The 13,877-nt window shown below is 65.3% G+C and overlaps 1 protein-coding gene across 1 annotated transcript in view; it reads left to right on the top strand.

Moving 5' to 3' along the window:
- Positions 1–13,877, top strand: part of LOC308640704 (serine/threonine-protein phosphatase 2A regulatory subunit B'' subunit beta-like) — a 52,706-nt gene that overhangs the window by 29,372 nt on the left and 9,457 nt on the right. The window contains exon 2 of the mRNA XM_081312485.1: positions 7,328–7,513. Coding sequence (XP_081168611.1) covers positions 7,328–7,513 — 186 coding nt within the window. The remainder of the gene's footprint in view (positions 1–7,327; positions 7,514–13,877) is intronic.

The raw sequence follows: 13,877 nt of genomic DNA, 5'->3' as shown, positions 1-13,877 counted from the left end.
GGGTGGAGGTGAGTGGACGTGCAGGTCCTTCAGTGCTGTGGGTGGAGGTGAGTGGACGTGCAGGACGTTCAGTGCTGTGGGTGGAGGTGAGTGGACGTGCAGGACGTTCAGTGCTGTGGGTGGAGGTGAGTGGACGTGCAGGTCCTTCAGTGCTGTGGGTGGAGGTGGGTGGACGTGCAGGTCCTTCAGTGCTGTGGGTGGAGGTGAGTGGACGTGCAGGACGTTCAGTGCTGTGGGTGGAGGTGAGTGGACGTGCAGGACGTTCAGTGCTGTGGGTGGAGGTGGGTGGACGTGCAGGTCCTTCAGTGCTGTGGGTGGAGGTGGGTGGACGTGCAGGACCTTCAGTGCTGTGGGTGGAGGTGAGTGGACGTGCAGGTCCTTCAGTGCTGTGGGTGGAGGTGGGTGGACGTGCAGGTCCTTCAGTGCTGTGGGTGGAGGTGGGTGGACGTGCAGGTCCTTCAGTGCTGTGGGTGGAGGTGGGTGGACGTGCAGGTCCTTCAGTGCTGTGGGTGGAGGTGGGTGGACGTGCAGGTCCTTCAGTGCTGTGGGTGGAGGTGAGTGGACGTGCAGGTCCTTCAGTGCTGTGGGTGGAGGTGAGTGGACGTGCAGGTCCTTCAGTGCTGTGGGTGGAGGTGAGTGGACGTGCAGGTCCTTCAGTGCTGTAGGTGGAGGTGAGTGGACGTGCAGGTCCTTCAGTGCTGTGGGTGGAGGTGAGTGGACGTGCAGGTCCTTCAGTGCTGTGGCTGGAGGTGGGTGGACGTGCAGGTCCTTCAGTGCTGTCGGTGGAGGTGAGTGGACGTGCAGGTCCTTCAGTGCTGTGGGTGCAGGTGAGTGGACGTGCAGGACGTTCAGTGCTGTGGGTGGAGGTGAGTGGACGTGCAGGTCCTTCAGTGCTGTGGGTGGAGGTGGGTGGACGTGCAGGTCCTTCAGTGCTGTGGGTGGAGGTGAGTGGACGTGCAGGTCCTTCAGTGCTGTGGGTGGAGGTGAGTGGACGTGCAGGTCCTTCAGTGCTGTGGGTGGAGGTGGGTGGACGTGCAGGTCCTTCAGTGCTGTGGGTGGTGGGTGGACGTGCAGGACCTTCAGTGCTGTGGGTGGAGGTGGGTGGACGTGCAGGACCTTCAGTGCTGTGGGTGGAGGTGAGTGGACGTGCAGGTCCTTCAGTGCTGTGGGTGGAGGTGGGTGGACGTGCAGGACCTTCAGTGCTGTGGGTGGAGGTGAGTGGACCTGCAGGACGTTCAGTGCTGTGGGAGGAGGCGAATGGACGTGCAGGACGTTCAGTGCTGTGGGTGGAGGCGAATGGTCGTGCAGGACCTTCAGTGCTGTGGGTGGAGGTGGGTGGACGTGCAGGTCCTTCAGTGCTGTGGGTGGAGGTGGGTGGACGTGCAGGACCTTCAGTGCTGTGGGTGGAGGTGAGTGGACCTGCAGGACGTTCAGTGCTGTGGGTGGAGGCGAATGGACGTGCAGGACCTTCAGTGCTGTGGGTGGAGGTGGGTGGACGTGCAGGACCTTCAGTGCTGTGGGTGGTGAGTGGACCTGCAGGTCCTTCAGTGCTGTGGGTGGAGGTGAGTGGACGTGAAGGTCCTTCAGTGCTGTGGGTGGAGGTGAGTGGACCTGCAGGACGTTCAGTGCTGTGGGTGGAGGTGAGTGGACGTGCAGGACCTTCAGTGCTGTGGGTGGTGGTGGGTGGACGTGCAGGACCTTCAGTGCTGTGGGTGGAGGTGAGTGGACCTGCAGGGCCTTCCTGGCCAGGGGCGGGGCACGTGTGTGCTGGCCTCTGCAGAAGGGGTGTCCCCAGGCACCAGGGCCCAGGCTGTGAGTGCTCATGATGATGTCCGTGGGGCGAGCTGGGCCCTTCCCCAGGGGAACGGGACTGTCACTGTGGGGCTGGCGTCTCAGTGCGTGTCCACTGTGCCTGTGAGGTTTCTGCGGTCACTGAGGTCAGGGAGCTGCGTGCCCCCGATCTGGGGTGGCCAGGGTGGGCTTCGCGGGGCCAGGGGTCACTCTAGGACTCTGGGTGGCTGGGGTTCTGTGATGTCGTCCAAGCGTTGCTCTGGGGGTCAGCCCGGGTGTCCAGCATGGTCAGCATGCACCCGCCCCGTCCACATCCCCGCCCCACGTGTTGCCTCGAGAGCGTCAGGGCTCCCTGGGGGAGCTGGACGGGGGGTCTGCCTCCTGGTGGCCTGTCTCCCCAGGTGGGTCCCTCCACGGGCAGGTCCTGTCTTGTCCCCAGCTGTTCTTGGTCCTCCTGTGGCCCTCGCTGTCCCCTGCCCAGGTCCGCCTGCTCCAGCTGTGGCCGTCACTCTGCTGGCCCTCAGTGGACACGGGGGTTTGTGGGTCAGGACTTGGTAGCTGTGTGTGTCCAGGTCTGAGGCTGGCCCACTCCTGGTGCCCTGGGGCCAGGCCCTCCAGGGGTCGATGCCTGTCCGCATGGCCATCTGCCAAGCCACGCTGTCCTTGGGGTGGCCGCAAAGGGACCGGGCTGGGAGAGCTGCTCAGGCCACGGTTCACCTCAGGACTTTGACCCTGTGGGGGCACCTCACGCAGGGTCCCGTCACCCCGGGGGCACCTCACGCAGGGTCCCATCCGTCACCCAAGCACCTCACGCAGGGTCCCGTCACCTGTGGGGGCACCTCACGCAGGGTCCCGTCACCCAGCACCTCACGCAGGGTCCCGTCACCCAGCACCTCACGCAGGGTCCCGTCACACAGACACCTCACGCAGGGTCCCGTCACACAGGCACCTCACGCAGGGTCCCGTCACACAGGCACCTCACGCAGGGTCCCGTCACACAGACACCTCACGCAGGGTCCCGTCACACAGGCACCTCACGCAGGGTCCCGTCACACAGACACCTCACGCAGGGTCCCGTCACACAGGCACCTCACGCAGGGTCCCGTCACACAGGCACCTCACGCAGGGTCCCGTCACACAGACACGTCACGCAGGGTCCCGTCACACAGACACCTCACGCAGGGTCCCGTCACACGGGCACCTCACGCAGGGTCCCGTCACACGGGCACCTCACGCAGGGTCCCGTCACACAGACACCTCACGCAGGGTCCCGTCACACAGACACCTCACGCAGGGTCCCGTCACACAGGCACCTCACGCAGGGTCCCGTCACCCGGGCACCTCACGCAGGGTCCCGTCACACAGACACCTCACGCAGGGTCCCGTCACCCAGCACCTCACGCAGGGTCCCGTCACACAGGCACCTCACGCAGGGTCCCGTCACACAGACACCTCACGCAGGGTCCCGTCACACAGACACCTCACGCAGGGTCCCGTCACACGGGCACCTCACGCAGGGTCCCGTCACACGGACACCTCACGCAGGGTCCCGTCACACGGGCACCTCACGCAGGGTCCCGTCACACAGACACCTCACGCAGGGTCCCGTCACACAGCACCTCACGCAGGGTCCCGTCACACGGGCACCTCACGCAGGGTCCCGTCACACGGGCACCTCACGCAGGGTCCCGTCACCCAGACACCTCACGCAGGGTCCCGTCACACAGACACCTCACGCAGGGTCCCGTCACCTGTGGGGGCACCTCACGCAGGGTCCCGTCACCCAGCACCTCACGCAGGGTCCCGTCACACAGACACCTCACGCAGGGTCCCGTCACACAGACACCTCACGCAGGGTCCCGTCACACAGGCACCTCACGCAGGGTCCCGTCACCCGGGCACCTCACGCAGGGTCCCGTCACACAGACACCTCACGCAGGGTCCCGTCACCCAGCACCTCACGCAGGGTCCCGTCACACAGGCACCTCACGCAGGGTCCCGTCACACAGACACCTCACGCAGGGTCCCGTCACACAGCACCTCACGCAGGGTCCCGTCACACGGGCACCTCACGCAGGGTCCCGTCACACGGGCACCTCACGCAGGGTCCCGTCACACGGGCACCTCACGCAGGGTCCCGTCACCCAGACACCTCACGCAGGGTCCCGTCACACAGACACCTCACGCAGGGTCCCGTCACACAGGCACCTCACGCAGGGTCCCGTCACCTGTGGGGGCACCTCACGCAGGGTCCCGTCACACAGACACCTCACGCAGGGTCCCGTCACACAGACACCTCACGCAGGGTCCCGTCACACAGACACCTCACGCAGGGTCCCGTCACACGGGCACCTCACGCAGGGTCCCGTCACACAGACACCTCACGCAGGGTCCCGTCACCTGTGGGGGCACCTCACGCAGGGTCCCGTCACACAGACACCTCACGCAGGGTCCCGTCACACAGACACCTCACGCAGGGTCCCGTCACACAGACACCTCACGCAGGGTCCCGTCACACAGACACCTCACGCAGGGTCCCGTCACACGGACACCTCACGCAGGGTCCCGTCACACGGGCACCTCACGCAGGGTCCCGTCACACAGACACCTCACGCAGGGTCCCGTCACACAGACACCTCACGCAGGGTCCCGTCACACGGGCACCTCACGCAGGGTCCCGTCACACAGACACCTCACGCAGGGTCCCGTCACCCAGCACCTCACGCAGGGTCCCGTCACCCAGCACCTCACGCAGGGTCCCGTCACACAGACACCTCACGCAGGGTCCCGTCACACAGACACCTCACGCAGGGTCCCGTCACACGGACACCTCACGCAGGGTCCCGTCACACGGACACCTCACGCAGGGTCCCGTCACACAGACACCTCACGCAGGGTCCCGTCACCCAGCACCTCACGCAGGGTCCCGTCACACAGACACCTCACGCAGGGTCCCGTCACACAGACACCTCACGCAGGGTCCCGTCACACGGGCACCTCACGCAGGGTCCCGTCACACGGGCACCTCACGCAGGGTCCCGTCACACAGACACCTCACGCAGGGTCCCGTCACCCGGGCACCTCACGCAGGGTCCCGTCACCCGGGCACCTCACGCAGGGTCCCGTCACCCGGGCACCTCACGCAGGGTCCCGTCACACAGACACCTCACGCAGGGTCCCGTCACCCAGCACCTCACGCAGGGTCCCGTCACACAGACACCTCACGCAGGGTCCCGTCACACAGGCACCTCACGCAGGGTCCCGTCACACAGGCACCTCACGCAGGGTCCCGTCACACAGACACCTCACGCAGGGTCCCGTCACACAGACACCTCACGCAGGGTCCCGTCACACGGGCACCTCACGCAGGGTCCCGTCACACGGACACCTCACGCAGGGTCCCGTCACACGGGCACCTCACGCAGGGTCCCGTCACACAGACACCTCACGCAGGGTCCCGTCACACAGCACCTCACGCAGGGTCCCGTCACACGGGCACCTCACGCAGGGTCCCGTCACCTGTGGGGGCACCTCACGCAGGGTCCCGTCACACAGACACCTCACGCAGGGTCCCGTCACACAGGCACCTCACGCAGGGTCCCGTCACACAGGCACCTCACGCAGGGTCCCGTCACACAGACACCTCACGCAGGGTCCCGTCACACAGGCACCTCACGCAGGGTCCCGTCACACAGACACCTCACGCAGGGTCCCGTCACACAGACACCTCACGCAGGGTCCCGTCACACAGACACCTCACGCAGGGTCCCGTCACACAGACACCTCACGCAGGGTCCCGTCACACAGACACCTCACGCAGGGTCCCGTCACACGGGCACCTCACGCAGGGTCCCGTCACACGGACACCTCACGCAGGGTCCCGTCACACGGGCACCTCACGCAGGGTCCCGTCACACAGACACCTCACGCAGGGTCCCGTCACACAGCACCTCACGCAGGGTCCCGTCACACGGGCACCTCACGCAGGGTCCCGTCACACAGACACCTCACGCAGGGTCCCGTCACACGGGCACCTCACGCAGGGTCCCGTCACACAGACACCTCACGCAGGGTCCCGTCACACAGCACCTCACGCAGGGTCCCGTCACACGGGCACCTCACGCAGGGTCCCGTCACACGGGCACCTCACGCAGGGTCCCGTCACACAGACACCTCACGCAGGGTCCCGTCACACAGCACCTCACGCAGGGTCCCGTCACACGGGCACCTCACGCAGGGTCCCGTCACACAGACACCTCACGCAGGGTCCCGTCACACGGGCACCTCACGCAGGGTCCCGTCACACAGACACCTCACGCAGGGTCCCGTCACCTGTGGGGGCACCTCACGCAGGGTCCCGTCACACAGGCACCTCACGCAGGGTCCCGTCACACGGGCACCTCACGCAGGGTCCCGTCACACAGACACCTCACGCAGGGTCCCGTCACACAGACACCTCACGCAGGGTCCCGTCACCCAGACACCTCACGCAGGGTCCCGTCACACAGACACCTCACGCAGGGTCCCGTCACCCAGACACCTCACGCAGGGTCCCGTCACCCAGACACCTCACGCAGGGTCCCGTCACACAGACACCTCACGCAGGGTCCCGTCACACGGGCACCTCACGCAGGGTCCCGTCACACGGGCACCTCACGCAGGGTCCCGTCACCCAGACACCTCACGCAGGGTCCCGTCACACAGACACCTCACGCAGGGTCCCGTCACACAGACACCTCACGCAGGGTCCCGTCACACAGACACCTCACGCAGGGTCCCGTCACACAGACACCTCACGCAGGGTCCCGTCACACAGACACCTCACGCAGGGTCCCGTCACACAGACACCTCACGCAGGGTCCCGTCACACAGGCACCTCACGCAGGGTCCCGTCACCCGGGCACCTCACGCAGGGTCCCGTCACCCGGGCACCTCACGCAGGGTCCCGTCACACAGACACCTCACGCAGGGTCCCGTCACACAGACACCTCACGCAGGGTCCCGTCACACGGGCACCTCACGCAGGGTCCCGTCACACAGACACCTCACGCAGGGTCCCGTCACACAGACACCTCACGCAGGGTCCCGTCACACAGCACCTCACGCAGGGTCCCGTCACACAGACACCTCACGCAGGGTCCCGTCACACAGCACCTCACGCAGGGTCCCGTCACCCAGCACCTCACGCAGGGTCCCGTCACACAGACACCTCACGCAGGGTCCCGTCACACGGGCACCTCACGCAGGGTCCCATCACACGGGCACCTCACGCAGGGTCCCGTCACCCGGGCACCTCACGCAGGGTCCCGTCACCTGTGGGGACACCTCACACAGGGTCCCGTCACCCCAGGGGCACCTCACGCAGGGTCCCGTCACCCTGGGGGCACCTCACGCAGGACCCCATCAGTCCCCCTCAGGGGTCGTCCAGGAGGACGTGGTCACTCCTGTCCATGCCGTCCCTCTGTCGTGACCCATAGCTAGGAAACAGGGTGGACAGTCCCAGGGTCTGATGAGCTCTGGTCATTTCATCCCTCAGGTCCAGGCACGGAAGGCAGAGCCGCTGCCCCCGGCCGCCAGCCGCAGCATCCCGGCCTTCTACTTCCCCAGAGGGCGCCCCAAGGACACGGTGGACGTGGACGCCGTCATCACCAGCATCGAGCGCACCTTCGCCCAGTTCCCTCATGAGAGGGCCACCCTGCAGGACATGGGCAGGGTGGCCAAGGTGAGCGGAGCGCCCCACAGGGAGAGGACCAAGAGCCTCGGGCGCCTGGGCAGGAGGCCAGCGTCACAGGTGGACAGCAGGCCCCGCAGCCCACCAGGCACAGGAGACGGGCAGGAGGCCAGGGGTCACAGGTGGACAGCAGGCCCCGCTCAGTCCACCAGGCACAGGAGACGGGCAGGAGGCCAGGGGTCACAGGTGGACAGCAGGCCCCGCAGCCCACCAGGCACAGGAGACGGGCAAGAGGCCAGCGTCACAGGTGGACAGCAGGCCCCGCTCAGTCCACCAGGCACAGGAGACGGGCAGGAGGCCAGGGGTCACAGGTGGACAGCAGGCACCACTCAGTCCACCAGGCACAGGAGACGGGCAGGAGGCCAGGGGTCACAGGTGGACAGCAGGCCCCGCTCAGTCCACCAGGCACAGGAGACGGGCAGGAGGCCAGCGTCACAGGTGGACAGCAGGCACCGCTCAGTCCACCAGGCACAGGAGACGGGCAGGAGGCCAGGGGTCACAGGTGGACAGCAGGCCCCGCTCAGTCCACCAGGCACAGGAGACGGGCAGGAGGCCAGGGGTCACAGGTGGACAGCAGGCCCCGCTCAGTCCACCAGGCACAGGAGACGGGCAGGAGGCCAGGGGTCACAGGTGGACAGCAGGCACCGCTCAGTCCACCAGGCACAGGAGACGGACAGGAGGCCAGCGTCACAGGTGGACAGCAGGCCCCGCTCAGTCCACCAGGCACAGGAGACGGGCAGGAGGCCAGCGTCACAGGTGGACAGCAGGCACCGCTCAGTCCACCAGGCACAGGAGACGGGCAGGAGGCCAGGGGTCACAGGTGGACAGCAGGCCCCGCTCAGTCCACCAGGCACAGGAGACGGGCAGGAGGCCAGGGGTCACAGGTGGACAGCAGGCACCGCTAAGTCCACCAGGCACAGGAGACGGACAGGAGGCCAGGGGTCACAGGTGGACAGCAGGCCCCGCTCAGTCCACCAGGCACAGGAGACGGGCAGGAGGCCAGGGGTCACAGGTGGACAGCAGGCACCGCTCAGTCCACCAGGCACAGGAGACGGACAGGAGGCCAGCGTCACAGGTGGACAGCAGGCCCCGCTCAGTCCACCAGGCACAGGAGACGGGCAGGAGGCCAGCGTCACAGGTGGACAGCAGGCACCGCTCAGTCCACCAGGCACAGGAGACGGGCAGGAGGCCAGGGGTCACAGGTGGACAGCAGGCCCCGCTCAGTCCACCAGGCACAGGAGACGGGCAGGAGGCCAGGGGTCACAGGTGGACAGCAGGCACCACTCAGTCCACCAGGCACAGGAGACGGGCAGGAGGCCAGGGGTCACAGGTGGACAGCAGGCCCCGCTCAGTCCACCAGGCACAGGAGACGGGCAGGAGGCCAGGGGTCACAGGTGGACAGCAGGCACCGCTAAGTCCACCAGGCACAGGAGACGGGCAGGAGGCCAGGGGTTACAGGTGGACAGCAGGCACCGCTCAGTCCACCAGGCACAGGAGACGGGCAGGAGGCCAGGGGTCACAGGTGGACAGCAGGCCCCGCTCAGTCCACCAGGCACAGGAGACGGGCAGGAGGCCAGGGGTCACAGGTGGACAGCAGGCACCGCTAAGTCCACCAGGCACAGGAGACGGGCAGGAGGCCAGGGGTTACAGGTGGACAGCAGGCACCGCTCAGTCCACGTGGCATGTGGTGGGAGATGGCATCAGAGTCGGCGCCTGAGGGCCAGCGGTCCTGGAGGGCACGTGGGAGGCAGGGTGCTGTCCGGTGCCTGAGGGTCAGCGGCCTTGGAGTCCGGCGGTCCTGGAGGGCAAGCGGGAGGCTGGCGAGCGTCTCACTAGGCAGCCCTGCAGTCCAGCACCCTCTGATGTCACGTGGGCGGGCCCGGGATTTCCTGGGCGCCCTCCGAGGCGGTGAGCTTGTGTGGCCTGGCCCCGGGGCCCTGTTGCAGGTGGCCGCTGCGTGTCTTCGGCTCCGGCTCAGCGCTGCCTGGACCTGGACGCCCGTCCCCAGCCTCCTGCCGGCCACACACGGTCAGCAAGTCGGGTCCTTGTACCTGGTGGCCTCCTGTGGGACGTGTTACCCACTTGCTTTTTGCACCTCGGTCCCGTCACACAGGCACCTCACGCAGGGTCCCGTCACCTGTGGGGGCACCTCACGCAGGGTCCCGTCCGTCACCCAGGCACCTCATAGGGTCCCGTCACCTGTGGGGGCACCTCACGCAGGGTCCCGTCACCTGTGGGGGCACCTCACACAGGGTCCCGTCACCCAGCACCTCATGCAGGGTCCCGACACCCAGGCACCTCACGCAGGGTCACGGAGGTGACCAACGGAGGCTGAATGACGGAGGTGACCGACGGAGGCTGAATGACGGAGGTGACCGACGGAGGTGACCGATGGACGTGAGCGACGGAGGTGACCGACGGACGTGAGCGACGGAGGTGAATGACGGAGGTGACCGACGGAGGCTGAATGACGGAGGTGACCGACGGACGTGACTGACGGAAGTGACCGACAGACGTGACCGACGGAGGTGAATGATGGAGGTGACCGACGGAGGTGACCGACGGAGGTGACCGACGGCTGAATGACGGAGGTGACTCACGGAGGTGACGACGGAGGTGACTGATGGAGGCTGAATGACGAAGGTGCCCCATGGAGGCTGACGGGCGGCCTGCATGTGCACGTTGGGTATTGGAGTGGAGCTGGGGCCAGAGCAGCAGCCCACCATCACCCCACAGGGAAGTAAGCGTCCCCTCCCCTCAGGACAGCGCACCTGCTCTGTGCTGCTGCATGTGTGTGTGTGTGTGTGTGCGCACATCTGTGTGCGTGGGCCTGTGGCAGGCGCTACAGGAGCGAGACGCTGTGCCCCAGGTCTGTCCTGTCAATAGGACACCTGCACGTCCCTAACCCTACCACAGGCAGGTCTGTGAGCAGTGTGTGTCTTTGTGTGTGTGGAGCTTGTCTGCAGTCCTGGTGCACAGCCGAGGCTCCTCCTCTCGCCTATGAGCACGTGGTGCTGTGTGCTGAGTACTGCTCCTGCAGGTTGGCTTGGTGCAGTCCTGGTGACCTGGTGCACAGCTGAGGCTCCTCCTCTCCCCTGTGAGCACATGGTGCTGTGTGCTGAGTGCTGCTCCTGCAGGTTGGCTTGGTACAGTCCTGGTGACCTGGAGCACAGCTGAGGCTCCTCCTCTCCCCTGTGACCACGTGGTGCTGTGTGCTGAGTACTGCTCCTGCAGGTTGCCTTGGTGCAGTCCTGGTGACCTGGTGCACAGCTGAGGCTGCTTCTCCTCTCCCCTGTGAGCACGGGGTGCTGTATGCTGAGTACTGCTCCTGCAGGTTGGCTTGGTGCAGTCCTGGTGACCTGGTGCACAGCTGAGGATCCTCCTCTCCCCTGTGAGCACGTGGTGCTGTGTGCTGAGTACTGCTCCTGCAGGTTAGCTTGGTGCAGTGCTGGTGACTTGGTGCACACCTGAGGCTCCTCCTCTCCCCTGTGAGCACGTGGTGCTGTGAGCTGAGTACTGCTCCTGCAGGTTGGCTTGGTGCAGTCCTGGTGTCCTGGTGCACGGCTGAGGCTCCTCCTCTCCCCTGTGAGTACGTGGTGCTGTCAGCTGAGTACTGCTCCTGCAGGTTGGCCTGGTGCAGTCCTGGTGACCTGGTGCACAGCTGAGTCTCCTCCTCTCCCCTGTGAGCACGGGGTGCTGTGAGCTGAGTACTGCTCCTGCAGGTTGGCTTGGTGCAGTGCTGGTGACTTGGTGCACAGCTGAGGCTCCTCCTCTCCCCTGTGAGCACGTGGTGCTGTGTGCTGAGTCCTGCTCCTGCAGGTTGGCTTGGTGCAGTCATGGTGTCCTGGTGCACAGCTGAGGCTCCTCCTCTCCCCTGTGAGCACGGGGTGCTGTGTGCTAAGTACTGCTCCTGCAGGTTAGCTTGGTGCAGTCATGGTGACCTGGTGCACATCTGAGGATCCTCCTCTTCCCTGTGACCACGTGGTGCTGTGAGCTGAGTACTGCTCCTGCAGGTTGGCTTGGTGCAGTGCTGGTGACTTGGTGCACAGCTGAGGCTCCTCCTCTCCCCTGTGAGCACGTGGTGCTGTGAGCTGAGTACTGCTCCTGCAGGTTGGCTTGGCGCAGTCCTGGTGTCCTTGTGCATAGCTGAGGCTGCTCCTCCTCTCCGCTGTTAGCACGTGGTGCTGTGAGCTGAGTACTGCTCCTGCAGGTTGGCTTGGTGCAGTCCTGGTGATCTGGTGCACAGCTGAGGCTCCTCCTCTCCCCTGTGAGCACGGGGTGCTGTGTGCTAAGTACTGCTCCTGCAGGTTAGCTTGGTGCAGTCATGGTGACCTGGTGCACAGCTGAGGATCCTCCTCTCCCCTGTGACCACGTGGTGCTGTGAGCTGAGTACTGCTGCTGCAGGTTGGCTTGGTGCAGTGCTGGTGACTTTGTGCACAGCTGAGGCTCCTCCTCTCCCCTGTGAGCACGTGGTGCTGTGAGCTGAGTACTGCTCCTGCAGGTTGGCTTGGTGCAGTCCTGGTGACCTGGTGCACAGCTGAGGATCCTCCTCTCCCCTGTGAGCACGTGGTGCTGTGTGCTGAGTACTGCTCCTGCAGGTTGGCTTGGTGGAGTGCTGGTGACTTCGTGCACAGCTGAGTCTCCTCCTCTCCCCTGTGAGCACGTGGTGCTGTGAGCTGAGTACTGCTCCTGCAGGTTGGCTTGGCGCAGTCCTGGTGACCTGGTGCACAGCTGAGGCTGCTCCTCCTCTCCCCTGTGACCACGTGGTGCTGTATGCTGAGTACTGCTCCTGCAGGTTGGCTTGGTGCAGTCCTGGTGTCCTGGTGCACAGCTGAGGCTCCTCCTCTCCGCTGTGAGCACGTGGTGCTGTGAGCTGAGTACTGCTCCTGCAGGTTGGCTTGGCGCAGTCCTGGTGACCTGGTGCACAGCTGAGGCTGCTCCTCCTCTCCCCTGTGACCACGTGGTGCTGTATGCTGAGTACTGCTCCTGCAGGTTGGCTTGGTGCAGTCCTGGTGTCCTGGTGCACAGCTGAGGCTCCTCCTCTCCGCTGTGAGCACGTGGTGCTGTGAGCTGAGTACTGCTCCTGCAGGTTGGCTTGGTGCAGTCCTGGTGACCTGGTGCACAGCTGAGGATCCTCCTCTCCCCTGTGAGCACGTGGTGCTGTGTGCTGAGTACTGCTCCTGCAGGTTGGCTTGGTGGAGTGCTGGTGACTTCGTGCACAGCTGAGTCTCCTCCTCTCCCCTGTGAGCACGTGGTGCTGTGAGCTGAGTACTGCTCCTGCAGGTTGGCTTGGCGCAGTCCTGGTGACCTGGTGCACAGCTGAGGCTGCTCCTCCTCTCCCCTGTGACCACGTGGTGCTGTATGCTGAGTACTGCTCCTGCAGGTTGGCTTGGTGCAGTCCTGGTGTCCTGGTGCACAGCTGAGGCTCCTCCTCTCCGCTGTGAGCACGTGGTGCTGTGAGCTGAGTACTGCTCCTGCAGGTTGGCTTGGCGCAGTCCTGATGACCTGGTGCACAGCTGAGGCTGCTCCTCCTCTCCTCTGTGACCACGTGGTGCTGTATGCTGAGTACTGCTCCTGCAGGTTGGCTTGGTGCAGTCCTGGTGTCCTGGTGCACAGCTGAGGCTCCTCCTCTCCGCTGTGAGCACGTGGTGCTGTCAGCTGAGTACTGCTCCTGCAGGTTGGCTTGGTGCAGTCCTGGTGTCCTGGTGCACAGCTGAGTCTCCTCCTCTCCCCTGTGAGAACGTGGTGCTGTGACCTGAGTACTGCTCCTGCAGGTTGGCTTGGTGCAGTCCTGGTGACCTGCTGCACAGCTGAGGCTCCTCCTCTCCCCTGTGACCACGTGGTGCTGTCAGCTGAGTACTGCTCCTGCAGGTTGGCTTGGTGCAGTCCTGGTGACCTGGTGCACAGCTGAGGATCCTCCTCTCCCCTGTGAGCACGTGGTGCTGTGTGCTGAGTACTGCTCCTGCAGGTTGGCTTGGTGGAGTGCTGGTGACTTCGTGCACAGCTGAGTCTCCTCCTCTCCCCTGTGAGCACGTGGTGCTGTGAGCTGAGTACTGCTCCTGCAGGTTGGCTTGGCGCAGTCCTGGTGACCTGGTGCACAGCTGAGGCTGCTCCTCCTCTCCCCTGTGACCACGTGGTGCTGTATGCTGAGTACTGCTCCTGCAGGTTGGCTTGGTGCAGTCCTGGTGTCCTGGTGCACAGCTGAGTCTCCTCCTCTCCCCTGTGAGAACGTGGTGCTGTGACCTGAGTACTGCTCCTGCAGGTTGGCTTGGTGCAGTCCTGGTGACCTGGTGCACAGCTGAGGCTCCTCCTCTCCCCTGTGAGAACGTGGTGCTGTGAGCTGAGTACTGCCTGC

This window comes from Spermophilus citellus (genome assembly GCF_964194105.1).
Source record: "Spermophilus citellus genome assembly, contig: SCAFFOLD_541, whole genome shotgun sequence".
NCBI classification, from domain to species: domain Eukaryota; kingdom Metazoa; phylum Chordata; class Mammalia; order Rodentia; family Sciuridae; genus Spermophilus; species Spermophilus citellus.
This window is presented reverse-complemented; position numbering and strand designations above follow the sequence as displayed.